We start from the raw sequence: 22,232 nt of genomic DNA, 5'->3' as shown, positions 1-22,232 counted from the left end.
TCGTTCGAAACATAGCTCTTGTCTAGATACAAGGAGGGGGCTTGCCTAGCAACGAGGAGTGAGTGAACCTAGTTTTACCGCCGAGGAGCGACGTGCTTAGAAATGAGCATGTTTGCCTAGCAATGATGAGCGAGTTTCTCTAGCAGCAAGGAGGCAAAAATTTGCCAAGCGACAAGGAAGAACTAGTTTTTGATGCAACTGGCAGCAGCAGGCAAGGCACCAGGAGTGCTTTTTGAAACTCTTGGCACCTTGTCTGCTTGCTGTAAGGCACCTGCGCAGACACTGCAAACGCAACAATACTGCACGGATTCTAGAGCTTTTTTAGCACATGGCAGAGCTCTTTCAAGTAACACTCTCTGGTATGAGTAGAAGTATGGCATCATCATCGTAACCATAACACTTCTCAGCATTCAAAGTTGGGGGAAAAAGCTCAGTTCAAAGCATACATACACTGTAATCTTGCACACACTAAGACGAGTAGAAAAGTTTTGTTTTTCATCGCTGCTGTCTTTACTAAAATAGTCCAAGTGTGCAAACAGGTAGAGAAAACTACCACTAGCCAAGGCAGTGGGCAGCTATGTCTGGTTCAGTTACCCCTGATGTAGAAAGAGATGTCATGCCAGGTCTTCATCACCACCTCTCTCCTCTTCCATACCTCTTGCCCATAAAGAATGTAGACTCTGCAACAACATAAAAAAAATATGTTTTCAATGCAGCTACTAATGTGCCCTCATTCTTCAACACACTGCACAATCAATGTCTACATCTGAAGATTCGTACAAACATCTTAATGCACAGAACAAGAGCTGTGTTACTCTACATGCAACAATTTTCATGAAATAAAATAAAAAAAGGAAATGAAAACGTGAAACATACAGGAATGAAGACAGGTAAGTACAGGCATTTAGAGTTTCCCCAGAACATATTTGAAACCAAAGCTCTGTGAGAAAGGTTTAGAAAGAGTGTTCGATGAACCGGTTGCAAACTGGCACTCACATGCCAAAGATGGAGCCACCCAAATGTGCCGCGTGATCCAGGAGCTGCCACTTGAGGAGGATGCCTGCCACGTCCATGGTCACAATCGCTTTCAAAGCCTGGCAGAGACGCGACCAAGTGCTTTCAATGTGTCAAACTTGTTCAACGCAGGCATCAGGTTCGCAACTACTGTTGCATGGAAACGAGATCTGTTCGCATGTAAAGCTCGTGTGGTACAACCAGATTGCAAGTTTCTTATTCCCTTTCCTGCTTCTTTCATGTAGAAGTAACAAAAAAAAAAAAAAATCATTGCATACAAGTTTTAAAAAAGTTTTATGCATACATAAAAGAACAATGTTTCACTAAACATTTGCCAAAATTCTTCTGTAAAAACTATGCACCACAAGGAAAAAAAAAGAGCGGTGCCATGGCTGGTCACAGTTGAAGCACTAAGTCACAGCTGAAGTGCCTAGGAACCCGGTTTGAGGTGCCACATCATTGTCCGAATCCTTTTGAGCGCACGGCGAAAGGATGACGCATAAGGAAATGTACGCAGACGTACCTACTAGGCCTGGGCTACCCGATGGATGGCACTGATGCGCTATCTCCTCGTAAGCAGTCACAAGCTTGGAGTTAATATAATAAGGGGGCAAAAGGTCCCATGCATTCTGGCCACTCTAGAATTGTAGGATACAGACGCGGGTCCCAGTGGGTGGTCCCGATGGGCCCATAATGCTGGCGACGCCTTGATATACACAAGGGAGCAGCAAAACGTCGCCTGTACGGTCCGTGCCTAGTTTTTTTTCTAGTTTACTTTGCCGGAAAACACTGGCGTTGTGTACTGTTTAAAACAAATGAAGTTGACACGCACTCAAACAGCTTCAAATCCCTGCTGCAAAACAACTCCGTCTAACCTATCATTTGCTTTCTTTCTCTGCCCTTCTGTCTCCCTCTTTTTCTTTCTTCCTCTCGGGACCGCCAATGTCAGCGCTCAGGATTTGCCGTGTGTTGCTTCCGCCATCTTTACCCCCTAATTCCAAGCAGTTGTCACGTAGTCGGTCGCAGTCAAACGTAAACGTGCAAACGAGCCTCTCGGGAAGAGAGAGTGGGCCTCACCATTCCGGCGGAGAAGGTGAAGAAAGGCAGGAAGATGATGGCCAGCTGGGCATCTGGATACTGGACGCACATGGCTGCAATCACGGCCAGGATGGCTCCAGACTGGCAGCACGAGTTCAGAAACAAACGTTGGACACCGTCCGGACAAACGAAGCGAGGAATGCAGCGTTTTCGGAATGCATTAGCTCGCTTTAAACATCACCAACAATTAAATGATTCCTTACATTAGGTATCGGCATAATTATTTCTACAACAAAAAGTAAGAACTGCACTGTAAACCCGCATAAATGCTACTATAGCACGACTCAAATGCAGAATCTGACGTCGAATTTGGTCAAAACATAAATTTGAATGGATATGTGCTTCATGTTCTCCCCCTTTAGCTTTTTTCATTTGTGCCCTGCCCCCAGCCACGCCTTCCCCTCATAGTCACTCCTTTTCTTCGTTGTAACATGTGAGAAGATCATACAAAACAAACATTTTGATTTGCGGGAGATTAAGTTTGTGAGTCATTCTTTAATGGCCATGTAAGACGACCACTTCCACATAAAATGCCAGCGTGCTACACCCAGCAATCTGATCTTTTTGGTTCATTCAGTGGCATGTGCTTAGTTTAAGACTATGGTTCAAGAAGTGACAGATGTACATGAATAGTACTCGAACACTGCAGTGCCCACTCCATCTTTACGAGCACCACAAATCTTTGCTGCAAGGTTGGTGATCTGTTTCCTGACTCTTCACAAGATTTTGTACTAGGTCGCAAGAGCAAGCAAACGTTAGCGCATTCACGACACGAGACTAACCGCTCCCAAGGACATCGCTGGCCGCTTTGTTGCCACCTTGTGAAGATAACTGGCAAAGGAGGACAACACACCTGTGAAAAACAGAGACAACAATGGGCATAAATTACTATATGATTAGTAGTGGAGCAACTTTAAGTATGGTTATATCAAGGAGCTTCATGTTTCAAAGCGTCTTTTTGCACTATAGCTCAGCAGACCTTCAGCGATGCCGGACCTAATTGATGCAAAGTGTATATGAGGACTAAGTTCACTTTTCAAGATGGCTGGTGGTTCATAAGGACCTATAGACCATTCCAATGAGGGCTCTTTGGGTGGCGCTATTTTATTCGACTGCAGTGCCACCTGGATGCATCCAAGCATTTCAACAAAATCAATGTGGTAAAAAAAAACAAAAAAAAACATGTGTCTAATCCTGATAGCAGACGACAAACCGGCCATTCTCAACGGGCATTTCAACCAATCTGGCTGGGTAGAAGACGGAAAGGACACATGGCATTCTTATAGTTTTTGCATTAGGTATCGGCATAATTCTATAGTATCGACCTCCCCAACATACTAACCACGAAACCAAAGAAGTTTTGGAAAATAATCAATCCGGCACTTTCACTTCCTTTGCAATTTGTAGATGACGACGGACTTCCGCTTTCTGATAAACACGGCGCTCTTGCTATTAATAATTTTTTCTGCTCCATCTATACTAACGAGGACTTACTAAATATTCCCGACTCGTGCCAATCCACTCACCCTCTCATGGATCCTATCGTAATTGACCGTACTGGAGTACTTAAGGCTATAGATCAACTAAAGGTGTCCTCCAGCTCCGGAGATGACCAAATTAACTCTAAGGTATTAATAAACACTAAATACATTTCTTCCACTTTCCTCTGCGACATATTCTCTCAATCTCTTAAACTCTCTGAAGTACCATCAGATTGGAAAGTTGCTAACGTCATACCCGTTCATAAAACAGGCGATCGCCAACTAATCAGCAACTATCGTCCCATCTCGCTCACCAGCGTTTCATGCAAACTCTTGGAGCACATTCTCTATTCTAACATAACAAATTTCCTAGACTCTCATAACCTCCTTTTCAAGCACCAGCACGGATTTCGCAAGTCCTACTCATGCGAAACTCAGCTAACAGCATTTCTAACTGACGTTTACTCAAATTTCGATTCCAATGTTCAAACTGACGCCATCTTTATTGACTTCTCCAAAGCATTTGACAGGGTCCCTCATCAACGTCTTTTAATAAAACTAAGGAATATTAATCTTCACCCCTCAATAGTCAATTGGATTTCTGAATTCCTTACTAATCGCACCCAGTACACTTCTATTAACCATATAAAATCTACCACAAGCGCAGTAACGTCTGGCGTCCCTCAGGAAAGCGTTCTTGGCCCCCTTCTTTTTTTAATCTACATTAATTATCTCCACCATGGCATCACTTCTGAAGTACGTTTGTTCGCCGATGACTGTGTCATATATAGACCCATTCATTCACGCCACGATCAGCTAACCTTGCAAAACAATCTCCAACTTATAATTCAGTGGTGTCATAAATGGCAAATGGCTTTAAACTATAATAAATGTAAATCACTATCTTTTTCCCGCAGTTCACATGTTCTATCCTCCTCTTACCACTTTTCTGGCACCCCAGTAACTGCTTGTTCATCGTATAAATATCTAGGAATTCATCTGACATCTGAACTGTCATGGACCACTCATATAACAACTGTCATCGCCGATGCTAACCGCACTCTCGGATTTCTTCGCCGTAACCTCAGACAAGCTACATCCGCCGTAAAACAACTAGCTTATACTACCTTGGTCAGAACTAAACTAGAATTCGCTTCTTCCATATGGTCACCGTGGCAGGCATACCTAACTAACAACCTGGAATCCGTTCAGAGCAGGGCCCTCCGTTTTATTTATTCCGACTATTCCCCATACGCAAGCATATCAGGACTTCGCCAATCAGCTAACCTTGACACTCTTTCTCACCGCCGCAGGGTGTCTCGTCTTTCTCTTCTTCATCGGATTTTTTATTACAACAGTCATCTCAGACAAAGTTTGTTATCACCTCCTTACCGCATTTTCCCTCGCCTCGACCATTCTTGTAAACTCCGTCCGATTTCATCGTCAACCGTCACTCACCAAATGTCTACTTTACCATTGGCCATTGACGACTGGAACTCACTGCCTGACGTAATTGTTACCTTATCTGATACTAAGAAATTTTCTGCAGCCATTAGCTTATTTTTTCTAACCCATAACTAGATTACAGCATGTTTTCGTAGATAAATAGTTTTGTTACTTGTTTGTTTTTTAAGTGTTCACTCCCTTGTGTAATGCCCCCTGGGCCTTCAAGGAATAATAAATGATGATGATGATGATGATGATTTACGGTGGGCTATGTCCAAACACGAAGGCTCACTGCGACAAGGGATGTCTCACCAGCACTCAGGTACATAGCCACAAACTGTTCCTTGCCCCAGAGTGCCACAGCCGCTGGTGCAAAGCTGGTCAGCACCAGCATGTTGGCACACAGGTGCACCAGGGAAGAGTGGCTGAACGTCGACAGCAACATTGGAAGACACACGGATCCTGCACACCAGGCCAAAGACAGACACAAGCCCAGCCTTCAGAGACGCACTGTCGTTACATTACCGCAACGCAGCAGAAATTGCGACACAAGAGTAATCGTGCGGCTGACCTGGAAGTCACTTCAGTGGCTGCTCAAACGAACACCGAGGAAGTTGAGCAGAAACAGTTTTCCTTTCAAAATTATAAATTAGTTTGCCCTACATAGTATGCAAATTTGAATGGAACTTTGTTGGCTACATCACTATAATTGCACAGATCAGTTTCCTTACAAATTTAAGGTTAAAAAGTAAGTGAAGAATTTAAAGGAACCAAGAAGAAGAGGAGGACTGTGGACTAACTGTCTGCTCCATTCTTGACGTCTCAACGATATAAATAGCAAGAGGAAGGTAATCCTTCTTGCCCAGATGCGATTGTCTCATTGCAACATCACCAGGACCTTCATGACGCACGACCGGGCCTGAAATGGCTGCGGCGCTTTCTTTATTAATCTTTTGCAACCTCTGAAGTTTTGTGTGACCTCACTGTGCTCTGCTTCTGGTTTAACTATACTTCGTTTCAGCTTAAGAGGGCGCGGTACCTCTATTTATTCGTCCGTTTCAGCCACCAGATGGCGCGCGGCTCGAAACGTGGTTGAACGCGCAACTTCTAGATGGCGCCAGTATCGAGGTGTGAAAAGGCCCGTGTTATCCGCTGCGTGAAATAGATCCCGAAATGTGCCGTGTTCTCCCGGCAAAGGAAGTTTCTCCCTCCCTCGCGCGGGCTTGGTATGTACGCGCGGTGGCCGAGTCCGGCCTCTGCGCTGTGTGATGCAGTGGGTGGCGCTCGTTTCTGTTCGGAGGTAGGAATAAAAATGCCGGTCCCCTTTTTTACGACGCTCGTTTCTATAGCTTGTTTTTCTTCTTCTTTTTTTTTATCTCAAGTGACCTACAGTACCGCCTGTTCGAAATCGTCCTTTGCGTTGAGCGATTGAGTCAGGTTAGCATTTTATTTGGGTCAGCACTACACGTTCAATGGAGACCTCGGGCGGGGATGTAAATATGCATTGCTTCCCAAAGTGTGTCCAAGGTGCGCAATGACAATTGGAAAGGGTATTGAAGGCGCGCGACCGTCGGTTGGTAAAATACGTGCGTTAGATTCACTTATTCAGTCTAATCATCTTTGCCAACGTCTTTTATCTGTTTCGACAAATGACATGGTCGAGTCTATTGATAACCTTAGCTAGATTGGACGTACGGAGTGTCCGGGCTTTAAATAAATTTGCTTCGTTTATGTGAATGAATAACTGTTTTCTCTTTTCCGTGCTCGGTGCTATGCAAAAATCGCTGAGATATTATGGTAGCTCAGTGTGGCGGCGTTTTGCACGCTGACTCGCTATTGCATTCGCTGTGCACAATATGTGTTCAGATGGAATGTGCCAAATCGTATTTCCGATCGATATGATAGATTTACTTTGCTACAGTGTTGATTATATTTTCCTGATTTAAACTGGTTCGTCCCTGATCTGAGCCTAAGTTCAAATTCGAAGGGCAGACAGACTTAGCGTCGTAACAGCCGTAATGCGCAGAAAGAAATTAGTGCCATGAAAGAAAAACAAAAGGATACGAGGCGGCTCAGTGTTATAGGAGTAATGAGTGTGCAAAGGATGCCATCGTACGTGTTTTTTTTTGTTTTTTTTTTAACTCTCCGCATCGCTGGGAAACGCTCAAGGTACCAGCAAAGACAGCGAGCTGGCGTGAAATTTCCATCGAGCGGAAAACGAGTGTCACTTTTATTTCATCATGCGCTTTCATTTTGATATGGCTCAAAATGGGCGCGAAATAGTAACAGGTAAGGCAACAAAATTTAGATGTTAGGTCTGGAGCACCGCCATACTCAGCCGTGTTGGGGGCATCTCTCGCGAGTCAATACGGCAAAGGTATTGCGCGTCGAACTGTACGTGAGAGTTATCCATTTCAGCGAAACCTTGATTTCGCAAAACTATTGTGGCTCGAGTCGTGGCTTCCAGTATTTGGAAGCCACGAGCGAGAAATAAATGACAGTTAATTTTGAAGGACAATCGCGACGTGGAAACCCATAAAAGAGAGTTCCAATAAGACGAGAGCTTCCCCTTCTCTTCAAGTGCGTGGGTTACGCTCTCAATCCTGCACCTGTGGTAACACTGCAGGCTCCTAAAATCGCTTTGAAAACGTTCCTGATCGCAACAACTTTTTTTTTTTTGTCGAGGCGCTATTTCATTTTTTTTTTCTTTTTGTCTACCTTGATACCCCATCAGCGCAAAAACTACCATAAACTAAAAAAAAAAAAAAAAAAAAATAGTGGGCATACAACGACAACGCACCCACTGGGACCCGAGTCAAGGCAAGAACAACATAACTACTAAAAGGGGAAAAAAATTATGTTCGCATACACAGACAGAACGCCTCCATCGAAAGAAATGAATCATGCGCTTGTTCTGGCAATCTCGTTGTGCGTCTGTCAAAAGCCACAAAGGAGGAAGACAATCAGCGCCTACACCACTCCCCTCCCCCCACCCCCCCCACCCCCACCACCCCTAAAAAGAAGAAAAAAAAGGTTTCTTGGGCGCGCGCGCGGTCGCCCAAGCGATGACCTTGGAAGGGTATGCGATTGTATTGTAGCACGTTTGTCCCCCGGTTGTGCCCCTGTCTCAAATGCCACGGTCCGTTTCTCCCAAGTGCCCGTCTTATCTTCCCGAGTATCAACTCCGCAGTGATTCTGAATCATTCCGATGCTTTCCAACGTTGCAAAACTGTTAGACGAATATTTGCACAGAAGTATACACTGTTCGCAGAACTATCTACGGCGCTAAAATTCACAAGCGCCGTGTTGGATTCGGGAACTCGTGTAGGTTTAGCTCATTTTGGAACATTCTTATTTGCTCGATGAACTCCACAAAACGTGTAAATATTAGAATGAACTTTCCAGAGAACGATATAGTCGGTTGCAAGCTAAGAACAATCTTTTAGCTCCACCCACAAGCGCACTGCGCCCATCTGAAGTGCCTCCACCGTCGAGAAAGTAGTTCGCTAGCAACGTTGCTTTTTCTTCCTCCAGGAAACGTGTCTTAAATTACTACAATATTTATTTAATTCATTCAGGACATTTAAATAAGTTAGAATATGTTTTTGTCAACGAAATAGCTGTTTAGTAAAGAAAGAAAGTCACGTACAATGTACCGTCTTCCCAATTCATTTTCTGTCCAAGATACTGTCTAACATACCGTCTTCCAGCTCTCAGCAGTGCTAAGCCTTGCGCCCGCTTCGAAATTTTCGTTGGCGATAGCGTCGCTGGATTCTCACGTTGTCGCGCAAAAACTGCTGCAAACGCAAGCCGATACCATTAAGATTTCGTGGCGTAACCTCGGGCACGTAAAACACGGTGCAAAAAAGCAGAATAATTGTCACGAGAAACTAGCGTCGCGTTGCTAAGGCCAGCAGCCATGTTGAGTTTTTTTTTTTTTTTTTCAAAAGGATCGCGATTGGTCCACGGCATCGTGACGTCATGAAAACGATTGGCTGGCGTTTCTCGGCGTAGGATTACATTTTCCTCTGAGAGGCATTTCCGGTTTTTTCTTAGCTTGCAACCGACTATAGTTGTTGTCCGGGTTCCAGGCGACCGGACAGGTCGCAATTATTGGCTGATTAAAAATTTTATTTCATAATCATAATCGTATCATCAAGGGCACGCCATTTCCTCATCACTTCTACGAAAAGAGTTGCTGTATTCGTAGCACACACAGACGGAAACGGTTGAGACTGTGCCCAAATAATATCTTCTTTTGGCAGGTACTGCGCAGCGATTACACACAATGCCTCTAACATAAACATGCTGCTCCACATGTCTATTCACAAGATGCAATACATCGTTCTCCCAACTTTGTTGAAATGGGCATGAAAGCGCGTAACCGTCACTTTTTTGAAGATCTACTTAGAGGTGAAGTGTTTACCGTAAAAAGTCGTTAATTATTAATTTTTTTCCGTTCCACTACAAAGCTCGATTCACTTAAATTTTTGTTTTTATATTGTCTCTACAGCGCTTTTACGTCGGTACTTTCGTGTTAGAGGACATCACATAATGTGCGAAAAAAAACAACAAAAAAACGGTAGGATCGATGCTGCATAGCCTTTTTTTTGTGGACATCAAGAAAAAAAAAAAGATAGTAGTTGTCTTCACTTCGCACTGCATGTTTTAGCACAGAAGTTCCTATTTGGTTATGATGTCTTTACTTTCTTAAAACTTGTATACAGTAATTTAAATTACCGAATTACAAAAACGTCGAAATTGTATAATTGCTTTTCGTTGGGACGCCATGACGACAGCGACACTCGTGTTCCCTCGTGGTTTTCGCCAGCATTTCTACGATGAATTGCCAGGATCGCGAGATGCAACAGCGTGACACTCCGTCTTCTGTGACGTCATTTGTTGCACTTCGGGACCACTTTTGATGTATGGCCAGCATAAGACGCTAAACACACAGGTCGGAGACGCGCTGCAGGTGCCATAGTACTCCTCCTAAAAGTAGCTGTCACGTGCTTTGCTCCGCGACTGTGATTCCCTCACAGCAGCTCTGACTGAGGGTTGCCAAATTACGGTGAAACGGAATATAGACAAAACAGACCGGAAACGAGCTGCCAGCATACGATAGTCAAACTCCAACAAAAAGGATTAGTTTCTTCCCAAGCTGGACGACATTTACCAGGCATCTTTAGAGCTGCGAAGCTCAAAATCACGCGTACTCATAAGATTTTTTTTTTTCTCGCGTGTTTGTGATTTTTATGATGTCCTGCAAGCAAGAAAAAAATATATATGGTGAAGTCACTCCGAGGGGGTACCGATAACTGCGAGCCACGAACATGAAGGATTCGCCGTCAGGAGTGTGAACGGTAAATCGTCACGCAAACATATTCTCACAAGCTGCAAATATTTATTTGGCTTAGCAAGTAGAATACTAGTATACTAACGACATGTGATTATTGTACACAAGATACCATTTCTCGGTTCTTCAAAACCATTTCCCTAGTCTGAACGGTCGCGCTACGGGCCGCGGCTAGCCGTGCCCTCGATAGACTACGGAGCTGCGCTGTGTCGTCTGCTGTACCGCCAACAGGAGAGCGATAGCTCTGTGTGCTCCACAGATGCGTGTTGCGGTATAACTCTGTACGTCTGTCCTAGAGGAAGACAAAAAGATAGGCTCTGTGACCCCCTCCTAGGCCAACAAAAACAAACAGAAGTATACTCGTTTGGACTGAAAGGTTTACAAAATAGTGACCAGACATTGGAAAAGCATATGTCACAGAACTTGGTTTATGAAATGGCATCATTGTTTCGAGCAAGAAATCACCTGCTCACCACTGGGACGATGAAATCGTCACTATTTATTGCGTCAGGTATATTTGCGCTCATGAAGAAAAATCTGAACACATCCTTCTCCCAAAGTCCTATGTCGAATAATAAACACTTTTTTAAACATCTATGCACAAATAACTCATTTTTCTCTACACCTGTATATACACGTTAATTAAACGACGTCAAACCGCATTTTTGATTAGATCTTGATGTCTGCACCAACTACATTCATATTTTTTAGGGCTTTATTGAACGATAACTTCAACTATAGTTAATGGAACACGATGGCTCGATCTCAACAAAAACCTCAACGTGCGAAGCTTCCACAGACGGTCGCTTGCGAGTATTCTCAATGTGAGACTTCAGAAGCTTTCGCTTGCCATAGGGAGCTTGCTTTCGACTACAGCACTGCACGGGCCCGGAAAGCGCGGAGCGCGCTGCTGTGGGGAGAGGTTGACTTTCAAGATGACGTGTTACGTGGTCACGTAAGATGGCGTCATTTCGTGCAGCGTGATCACGTAAGATGACGTCATTTCGTGTAACGAGATCATGTAAGATGACGTGTTTGTGTCACGTGATCACGTAAGATGACGTCAGTTCGTATGAACTGACGTCATCTTACGACAACGCCAACAACATTAGTGCCGTCCGAACCATTGACCTTAGAAACGCGCCTCTTCGCTTGAAGAGCTGATATGCGTTGATTGTTATTTGTTTCTTTTGCCTACTACAGACCATTCAAAAACTCGCCTTCTGGGTGCCACCAACTTCGTCTAGTGGGCTGTGAAGCGCGTTCGAGCGTGCGCAATACCTTTCTAGGCCGAAAGATTGTACACTGAGTATGCGTTCACAGCTCAATGACTTAGGCATTTTTCGTCAGGATAGATGCTCCCACGAGAAGAGCGTAATGGATATGTGAATAGAATTGGAAATTTGAAATGTTCTTGTCCAATCGCATTTTTCTTTGGTTATCAATGCTTTTTAGCGTCATCACAAGACGTTCAGCCCATAATACACTGGTGATTAAAAAATAAGCACCGAAAAACATGCAGCGATTTTCGCTCAAAAATAAACACCGGAAAAAACATACCGTAATCATTACCCATGTCACCTTTTTGGGTGATATGTGAATTTCTAGAAGAACAGCGAGTTATCACCCTCCCCTAGGAATACCCTGACTACAGAGCAGGCGACCCGTTTTTCCCCGCATTAGATTGCGGTGACCACGAACCGTACGGAGGTCACAGGACGTCCGTGAAAAATAAAAAGGAGGCAAACAACGATTTACTCTGTGCACGCTTCATCCCCGATTTCCACGACCCCAAGGCCGAAGGACGTTTGTGTGAAGGATAACAATAAAATAAAACTTTGCGTCAAAAAAAAAAAAAAAAAAAATCCCGTTTTTAAAAGAAAAAAAAAATTAGAAACAAGCACAACGCGTTGACGACCGCGAGGTTGTGGAACACCTCGCGGTCCGCTTGCCACAGGACGGTTGTCTTCGACCCATAGCTCCAAGGTGAATTTGCCACTTGCGAAAACACGGAGACCTACCCAGCGAGAACCAGGAAAGCAAGACACGCACACTGACGCCTCGGCGTGCAGAATGAAACAGGATACGGGCGCGGAATACGGCCGCGGAAGAACACCTCGCACAGTGCCGATCCGGCCGATCTCCGAACGGACGATTTCGCATTTCGTGGACAGCGAGCGCCACCGCACGGGAGAGAGAGGTACCTTAAAAACGACGAAAACAAGCACCGACACCTTGGTTCTTTATATTTGCTGTAGTTACGGAAGAAATCGACTTACATGAATAATTTGAATATTATTCGATTCCGTTATAAATTTAAAAGACATTAAGCGCAATAATTCTTATGTTTGAATTTAGATAATTTTGTAAATTCGCTCCGAACGCAAGAGTGCCGAATTAGCCGATTTTGACCATTTTCATTTTTTAAAGAATATAATTAAATTTATGATGAAACATTTGTTGCACTTAGTGTCTCGATAATGACTCAATGTCTTTAAAGCCGAAATTTTCAAGAAGATCCACGCAGCCGTTATTATGTGAGAATTTTTTTAATTTGGTGAGAAACCTCATGTATTCTCTATGGGGCTCTCAGGTGCGCCCCCTCTTAAGTCTAGACATAGCCAATGCTACAAGGGCAAGTATGTGGCCTGAACAGTGCTTGCACTGCCCAAGCATGCGTGCTTGGCAGTGATGCTGAAAGCCCGGAGTTTGCATTTCTGCAATTTCTGCAAAAAAGCTGATTTTGAAAAATGCCATATTTACATACACCAACATCCAGAGCGTATTCCCACAAAGTTTCATTAGTTCACACTGAGTAGTTAATTTTTTATAAATTATTTTCGGCCCACCAATGCTAAGGAAAAAGCAGGGGTTGGAACACTTTGAACGCATTTTTCTCCATTCCATTTTTTGTCATAAATTTCACTTTAGGAAAACTATCGTTTGCTAATGGGGCAAGGCTCACTCATTGTTTTTCCTAACGGGAATTTCATGGGCAATGCAACTGTGAAATAGTTTTTTCACTTTGTAGATGTCTTTTATAAAAGATGTTAAGATTTTGTGGACAACATAGAAGGCAAAAACATCATTTGATTTTTCACTGCGATGTTAACATAAATTACTTTTTGAGAAATTTTGTTTTCATAGTTGCACTCTCCAGGCATTCTGCAGCAGATATAGAATAGAAAAATGTTGAGTGTTACATTAGTTTCCTAACGATAGTTTTCCTAAACAAAGTCGGTGTGCTCCTGATAAAAATGACTATAACTTATTTTACAATTTATGTACACAGATAAAACTTTGCGCTGCATTCTGCCTTGCTGGTATATACTGTAAATTTCATTCATATTAAGCCATAGGTTCGAAAGTTGACCCTCTTAGGTAGTGTCCCCTCTTAAGCCGAAACAAAGTATAGTAGGCAGATTATCACTTGTTGAGAGATAATTCTTTCTTGAGCTTCACAACATCCGCAACCATCTGTTTGAAAGAAAAAAAGATGGGTAGATGACGAGAAAAAGAAATGCAAGCTTCGCTTATGCTTCTTCTGCAGGAACAATATCTTCTACCCACTCCCTGCTATACGAGTACCGCTAGAGTTTGATGAAGAGCAAAAAGAACTTCTTTACTCCCACTAAGGCACTACACCCTGAACGCAGCTGTGTCTATCTTATTGAATGGCAATGACTCACTGGAGGCAGGGTTGGAGCTGAAGTAGCGCACCATGGTCGGCTGCAGTCTGGGCACCCGCCACATCAGAAAGACGGCCGCATTCACACCAATGATGGCATAGGCCACCTTGGTGCCCTCGCTCAGGCCGTTGTACCACTGGTTCAGCTGCCACAGGGGGGACAACGCAAGCATTTGAGTAACGAGTGCCAGACTCAAAGCAGCGACTTTAGATCATAAAAAGATACGAAGTCAAGACTCTCAGTGAAATGATGCCTGCCACTCTTGAGGCCTCTAGGAAGTTCCTACCAGCTTCAAGTATACTTGTTTGTCAGCACAAACAGTCACAAGCTTGCTTGTTTTCTAAGTATCATGTCAGCTTGTTAGAAAAAAAAAGTCTACTCGGTCAAAAAAAATGCAGGACCCTAACTGACTTCACATAGAACAGGGGTGGCCAAGCTGCGGCTCCCGAGCCGCATGCAGCTCTTTGCGTGTTAAAGAGTGGCTCACCGCACCCCACCCCCCTCCTCCCCCCCCTCCCCCCCCCTTCCCCCGCCTCCCTCCCGGTCACACGAGCACTTGCCCGAAAAGGGAAATGGAACACGTTTTAAATCGAAGGACAGGTTGCTGTTTGGTAGTCTCGTGATACTGCTACCTTACGTACAGTGGACTACTTTTGACTCGGGATAGATTGAAAGCAGTTCGACTTTCTTTTATTGCTCTAAACAAAAGCCCCCCCCCCCCCTCCACGGCTCTTGGAAGTTTTGTGATTTTTGTTTGCGGCTCTTAGGCCGTGTCAGCCTGGCCACCCCTGACATAGAACAACTTTTTCCGACGTCTTGACGTTGCAGCAGCTGAAACTTCTGTTTCGCGCGTTTCCATACAGCAGGTGCTGAAAGAGCAACGCATTAAATGTTTTCATCATCACCCTTACAAATGTGTTTCTCTCGCACCATTCAGACACAAGCTTACGCAATAATAGCATGTTCATAGTATATCTGAAACACAATTGTGAATACTGACTCCTATTAAACTATTAGTTAGAGAACATAAACAATCCAAAGCAAACCAAAACAAAGTCAAGCACTGTCTTCATTTAGTATCACCATCACACCCAGAAGGGGCCACACAAAAATGCTGCATCCCCGATTGCTGGTTGCTGTCAAACATTCCTGAGCTGCTGATTAGTTTCAATCCGATCAATCCCAGCAATTAAAGCAGCAGCACGAGAGACACTAGGGTGCAGTTTATCACCAACCCTGTACCGGCGAGCAAAACTGCCCCGTATGAAGTGTTTGCAGTTGGTTCAATTAAAAAAATAACATATTTTTATAAATAAGCAGATTGAGTGATAATTGTGCCCCCCAAAGCTTTCCGACAAATGGTGGCACAATGGCGAGCCGATCCCATCCTCACCTGCTGCCTGAAGGCACCGTATTTGTAGTCCCTGGCAAAGGGGCGCACCCGGCGGTTCTCCAGGTACACCTTGGCCTCGTGGCGCATGTTCTCATACTGCCAGATGCTGGCACCGACGAACGAGGCCCCGCTGCACTGAGGGCAAGCAGGCATCGACAAAGCTCAGCAAGACACTTGCAGGGAAATACCAACGAGAGTGCTTACCGAGCCACCCCGGCTCTGGAATGAGCAGTTTCTTTATTAGTGCCTAGGTTTCTGCAATCTAGACCAGTGTTGTGGTAGAAAACCCGTAAAGTGTAGATCAAGCCAAGTACAAAGTTACTAGTAGGTTTGGTACTCGAGGCAAAGTAAAAACGTATTGTGGGCAGAACATGCCTCAACGAAACTGCAGGGCGTTTCAAACTAATCACTTTGGAGAGTTTTAGAGCACAGCTCTTAGGCGCCCGTTTCTGGCTTGAGCGGCGTTGCTGTCGCTGTCAGCGGAATTACACGGTGCATTATGTGACGTTTCCCATGATGACGTCACGAAGATTGTGCCACCATTATACACAAACTCATCTCTGTTACGTCACGGCGCGGTGGTGGAGCGTCGGGCGCACTTCCGTGTCTGGGGCTGTGGGCGGAAGCCGCCATGGGGCACGTGCATTCCTGTTACTTTGGAGGAAACCGGACAAAAACCAGCCTTCTCGTCAAAACGCCGCGACCGGGGCGTTACCAAAAGTGTCGGGAAAAGTTTGAAGGTCAGTTTTTATGCGTTTTCTGCCTGCTCGGTTCGTCCGAGAACGTAAACAGGGGCCGTTAAAAAGGAAAAATAGACGCCGTCGGACCACGATTGCTTGGGCGGAAAGCACTTCGGATTGAATTCACGGATACTTGTGGTCATCAGATTTATTTGTTTTGTTCCAACATGAACACGGGAAAACCGTCAAGTTGCACGGACCACCTGCAGACTATGTTCAGTGCGTCATCACGTTCAAACGGCCGCCTCATCGTTCGAGCTGTCGTCTGCTCTCTCAAACGTTTCTGCTTGTCGTCTGCTCGTTCAAACGACAGCGGTCCGTAGACCAATTGTTGACCCAGTAATTGCGATAAGAAGTGCAGACCTCAAAAGACGTTTAAGTTTAAAGGTTGCTTCGGGTAAGTAGGCTCGGTGTAAACAGTAGATATAGGGAGATGTTGATAATTGTTACCAGTGGCCATCACAGACCTGTTATCCCCGATTCACTCGGTCCGATTCTGCTTGCGATTTTCAGTATTGACGTCGACATCTCAGCTACGGTTTAAGCTTTTGCAGCCCGAGCGACGTTATGACTTAAAATAGCGAGCAGAACCTCACCATGTGAATCAGGCTTTAGCGTCCATCCTGCGGCATCTACGTGGAATGAATCGCCGCATGTTACATTATTCACGTCAAGCTTTGCGGTGTAACGAGCCTCAATAATTTCGCTGAGGCCGCTCAAGTAGTCAGACATTGCAAGGAAGACGTAGAATCAACAATTCCAACGCGAAAAAGAGCGCGGGGACTCACACTGACGCCGACAACATACCTTTCCGATGGTTTGTTTATGGGCGACGGCGAGCTTCTTGCCCACACCCCCATCGCGCATGCGCGGCGTCTGTGGTGTCCGCTAGGGGCGCTCCCGTTTGTTTGTAAACATGAGTTGTTGTATAGGAAACGTCCCATAATGCACCGCGCATGACGTCACGAAAGTCACTCGTGAAGGTCATGATGAAGGTCACGACCTTCATGAGTGACAAAACAAGGGGGGAGGAGAGGAGAATGAGAGGAGGATGGAGGAAAGGGAGAGTGAGGAGGGGAGGAGGGCATACCCTCCTCTCTGTACCCTCCCCTTCTCCTCCTCAAGAGCTACGCTCTAACTTGGCATTACAGGGAATTGTAAATGTCTCATTTTTTCCTGCACATACTTTAACTGAGAGTTGTGGAGCGCCAAAACATTACTGGAACATAGATGCAACGGTGACGCCAAGATTGTGCAAGTTTCGGGTCAATGTGGTACTCAAATGAAAGGGCAGCACCCTCCATTGGCAACAGACGTACTATACTCCGTCTCGCTAAAACCGTGCAGTACAACCAAAGCTACAGGGGAGAGAGCGTACGCCAACCTGTTCAAGAGGAGGGAAAGGAGGAACGCATGGGCGTACCAACCGGGGGTGCAAGGGGTGCGGTTGCCCCCCCAGCTCTCAGAGTGGGGGGCCAAGGCATGTGTTTTGCTCCCCTGAAACAGCTGCCACTGGGCAGGGCAAACATGGCTGGCGGAGCCCAAGGGATACCAAGGGCACCGTGGCGGGGGGGGGGGAGGTTTGGTTCGTCCCCCACTCAAAAACAAGTTGGTACGCCACTGGAGGAACGTGAGAGAAAGGCTGAGATTCTGCCGTTCCTTCTTCCCCTCTTCTTGAACAGGTCGGGGTACACTCTCTCCCCTGTAGCTTTGGCTGTACTGAACGGTTTAAGTGAGACGGAGTATATATCTATAGGTCAAAATCGACCCAGCACTGCGGCCGCCACAATGCATTCCGTTGCCGAGTTGCTGGTACGAGATGCCATACACCGGTGGGCACCTCAGCTTCCTGTCAATTCGCGTGTTGGTTTAACCCACCCCGAGAGCGAAGAGGAGGGACTTTGTCAGCGTGCGCGAGCCCGTGCCCCTTTGCTGAGGCTGAACCAGGTGGGCGCGAGGCTGCTCTGTGCCCGGTTGCCTTGCCTGTCTCTGGAACAGGCGCAGCGGTGCCCTCGTCCATGGATGGACGCTCCTGCACGGCGTCCTGGATGGGAAGCGACACATCTAGCCGCTGACGAGGAAATGAACTGGCAACGTTCTGAGTAGCCTACACTGACTGCAATGGTGGTGGGCCACATCCATTTATTTCTTTTTCCCAAGTCTTTCCTTAACTCAAAACAAAAAAAAAAGTTCTTTAAAAACTGTTAACAAAAAGGGTTTCCGGAGGTGCATTGTTTTCATGAAAGATGGTTCACAGTTACACGGAAGCTTTTACAAAACGAATACATTTCCGGCATAGCCACAGTGCTTCTTCGCTTTGACCTCATTATTTCATGTACTATTTTGCCTCATCTCTCACCAAAGACTTATGCAACGTCGTCCCTAAACTAGATATATTTTATAGGGAATTTACTGCTGGCAGCCCAATGCAAAGCATGCATAAAACAGAGATGGCACACTCCTTTTCAGCTTTTGTAAGCCATCCAGACAAGTTTCCCGACTCTCCTGGGCATCATCTGCCGCTTCCTGAGATGAAGCGTAAACTTACATGCATATTTGAGCCACTTTCATGAGCTTTGGACTTTTTGACAGTAAAGAGACATCTGAAGGACAGGCTAAATAGCTTCCATTGACAGTATCTTGAGCACATCAGCCCATACGGCATTTATGCTGATTTGTAGAAGTTATCTTTAAATCTTTCGAAGGAAGTTAATCTGTGGTTGCATGCCGACCTCAGCGATAGATTACATTGCCGGAAGTAATAGTTTTTTTTTTTTGTTGTTGTTTTTTTGTCATAGGATACAAAATATATGTAGCCTCAATTCACGAGCCACATAGGGTGGGTATTTCTTTCTGTAAATACAGTTCATGTGAAAAAGACTTGATCCGCAGCAATGTTTAGGCCTGATGTTGGAAAAGGTAAGTTCTTTGGTGTTTTCTTTTCTTCACATGTGCAATTCTTTAAGAAAGCTTAAAAGGAAGCGTTGTCCGCCACGCCAAGAAGCTGACCTGCGATCGTTAAACCAGCCTCTGTCCCGTCCGCCCCCCCCCTCCCCCTTTTTATTATTTGTTTTTTTGTCCTACGTCTTGGGTTTTACAATGTCGATAATTAATTCGAAACCCGACCATTCAACAGCTGTTTCCTCATCAAGTACCACACAGCGAAACAGAGTGCGGTACCACTGAACCTGCTCCCCCAAACCCGATGACAACATTTGCGGAGTATTCCGTCAGCACACAAGTTTGATCGTGCCAACGCAAGGCACGGCCTGCATTTGCCAAAGAAAGGTAGATGTGTTTTAACGCACCGGCAGCACGCCTGAGCGATGGCTCTGGAAAACAACGCCATGTTTCTCTTCGGTGATGCGTGCACTTCCTAGCTAACCATTTTGTTATATCGGAGGTATAATTCCTTGAGAGTTATTAAACTGTCGGCGGAATCAGACAAGAAGAAAGGTACTGTACGTAACCGCAAATAATATACTTGGCAGCCCGCGATCTTACGTCTGCAAAACACAAACTCGCAAAGCTTGCATGACGAAATGAAAGCCATTGTCATGATCGGCGAGGAATGATATTTCGCTGTATCTAGTGAAATTAGCAAAGCGTGAAAATGTAAGACATTATTGGTTGTATTAATTTAAAGTATTAATATTTAAATCTAAGTTGTGTAAATAAAGTGAATAATTACATTTTAAAATATAAATTGTGAAAATAATTATTTTTTTTGTAGATAATTACCGGAACCGGAAATTAACAATTCCTAACCGAAACTAAGTGCGGCTCAAATGTACGATGTCAGACATGTGCTCTGTGTGATCTTCATTCAAACTCTTCGAGTGATTTTACAGTTAGCTCTAAGCTACTGTCATTTCTAGAGAACTGAAATGGGTTGCTTTATTCTCTCTTCATCGTGGAAGTTTTGAATTGTTGGCGGTCTCGGGCGAAGCACAAGTAAGCCCCTTTCAATCTCGAGCTCTTTCGACCCTCACACTCGTAGTCTCTCGACTTCGGGATGTCTGTTCTGTTCAGTGTTTGTCTTTTCATTGATCCTAAAATCGGTACGAGTTCTGGAAATTTGGTGCTAGTACGCGCATACACGCAAGGGAAACTTCTATAAAGCGACTTTCAATCGTGACTGCGCTTGTGGTCTTATTTTGCAGTCGACTTGCCGGCTTTGGTAGTTCACCCTTCGCAGCACATTGCAAAGGTATTTCAGCGTCACTGTGAAATAAACGACTGATTGCAGGCTAGCGCACAGGGACCGAAGAAATATCCAAACAAACGTTTACAGTCATTCTGTTAATTCTCGTGAAGCAAGACGCAAATGTTTCAAGAGGCATCAAGTTAGCACGGGACGGACAGCGTCTACCTTCCAAAATTCGCCCCTAAACAAACAAAAATGGAATTGACTAGCATGTTGGGAACATGTTAGTCACACAAAAATAATGGCTCTTTTTTTTGTTTTGAGACCTATGAATGTTTCTAGGTACAGACACATAAAGGCGAGCTCAAACTTAAAAGGAGGCTAATGCACAAGACTCTTTTAGACCGTCTCGTGTTTGGCCGCTTAAGTGAAGTGGAAGCTCCTCCCAACTCTTTCCCCCTTAGCATAGCGAACGCTGGAGAGAAGGTCGTCTCCTCTCCAGCGTTTGCTCTGCTAAAGTGGAAAGAGGTGGGAGGAGCTTCCATTTTACCCTTACTCTTTCACAGACTATATATCTATATCAGACTTCTTTAAGGGTATAGTAGGGAGGAAGTGGCCGAGTGGGCTAACCCGTCTCAGCTCGGAGCGTGGAGCGAAAGCTTGCACTGGGAACCTCATGGGTTCGATCCCCGCCGCCCCCGCCCGTTTCGATCTGGATGAGTTTCGTACCGGCACGCGTTCGTGTGATCACTACTGCGTGATGCACGTTAAAAATCCCAGGTTAGCGGTTGTACCGCACTGGCTAAATTTCTCATCTACTGCACTGGCTAAATTTCTCATCTACAGCTGGGAGACTCGTCGCCCCTGTGAGGCAGACCAAGTTCTAGGCTGTATAAACATACACACAACCCAATTTTTTTTCTACAGCTAAGAGACCGATTACCCGTTGAGGCGCATCTCCATCAAGGCTGTATAAACATAAAGAGCAAGCCAATTTTTTTTTTTTTTAAGGGTATAGTTATGGGAACATATGCCATGCTTATTAAGACATGAAGGTGAAGGCATTTCACCACCTCTGGTGTGCCTTCCTTGCTTAGTGCTCATTAATCATTTCTGATTGCATGACCATATTTTTTTTTCAGGATGACTATCATGGACTACTTCACCCAGTTGGGCTCTAACCCCTACTTCGGTGCGGGATTCGGTCTGTTCGGGGTCGGTGCTGCAGCCGCACTTGCACGAAAAGGAATGCAGGTGAGCATTTTTTTTCCCGGGATGGAATTGACCTGTGATGCTGATTGCAGAGTGGAGTCTATAAAGATGTACTTAATATTGCTCAGAGTAGCGGCTGTCAGCGCTATAGCCTCTCGTAACAGCCTCGAATTAGATTGGACAAGCCAGAAAATGGCTAAGCCAAGGTCGGACCAACTGATAAAAAATGAAGGTGTCCGGCTGTGCAAATGCTTTCTACAATATGTGTGATTGTTTTGATGCATTGAGTATTCATTGCAGTGTTGATTTTCTTATGAGAAGATTTGTCTAGAATATTTTATTCTTGAAGTTAGGACAAACACCTCTTTATTTTTGCTTTATATGCTGGTGACTTGGCAAGTGCATTGTAGCTAACTGTTAAGATTGATATTATAAATTGTAATTTTTGGGTAAGCATTTACTCAAAATTGTATGATATGTGTTGCAATAGTAACCTGGAACTGTTATATGTAGGTTGCAATACATTACCGGATCTAGAAAATGGCAATGCTTTGGGATCTGTAGAACTTTCCATCACTCTTTTACTACACATTCACTACCTGAAAAGGGCACTTCCCTGGCAGCACAGGATATCCTTTGTATGCTCATCGGACATC

General features: G+C 44.9%; 2 protein-coding genes across 3 annotated transcripts in view; one reads left to right on the top strand and one right to left on the bottom strand.

Annotated features, from left to right (window-relative positions):
• Nucleotides 1-486: 486 nt before the first annotated feature.
• On the bottom strand, nt 487-19,793 carry LOC8030432 (presenilins-associated rhomboid-like protein, mitochondrial). Its single transcript, XM_029984522.4, has 9 exons — nt 19,526-19,793; nt 18,096-18,261; nt 15,478-15,612; nt 14,085-14,229; nt 5,352-5,501; nt 2,895-2,965; nt 2,092-2,193; nt 997-1,094; nt 487-680 (listed from the first exon to the last, which is right to left on the bottom strand). Exons 1-9 carry the CDS (start codon nt 19,564-19,566, stop codon nt 587-589), a joined length of 1,002 nt encoding a protein of 333 aa, XP_029840382.2. The 5' UTR covers nt 19,567-19,793; the 3' UTR covers nt 487-586.
• LOC8030434 (mitochondrial chaperone BCS1) overlaps nt 19,065-22,232 on the top strand; it is a 17,674-nt gene continuing 14,506 nt past the window's right edge. The window contains exons 1-2 of one of the 2 annotated variants that reach the window (XM_042294115.1): nt 19,065-19,136; nt 21,507-21,618. In XM_042294115.1, coding sequence (XP_042150049.1) covers nt 21,508-21,618 — 111 coding nt within the window. In that variant the 5' untranslated portion in view covers nt 19,065-19,136; nt 21,507. Of the gene's footprint in view, nt 19,137-19,980; nt 20,172-21,506; nt 21,619-22,232 lie in introns of those variants that run through there. The other variant, XM_029984521.4, reaches the window with a different exon arrangement.

This window comes from Ixodes scapularis, unplaced genomic scaffold (assembly GCF_016920785.2).
Source record: "Ixodes scapularis isolate PalLabHiFi unplaced genomic scaffold, ASM1692078v2 PGA_scaffold5__190_contigs__length_132052651, whole genome shotgun sequence".
NCBI lineage: Eukaryota > Metazoa > Arthropoda > Arachnida > Ixodida > Ixodidae > Ixodes > Ixodes scapularis.
This window is presented reverse-complemented; position numbering and strand designations above follow the sequence as displayed.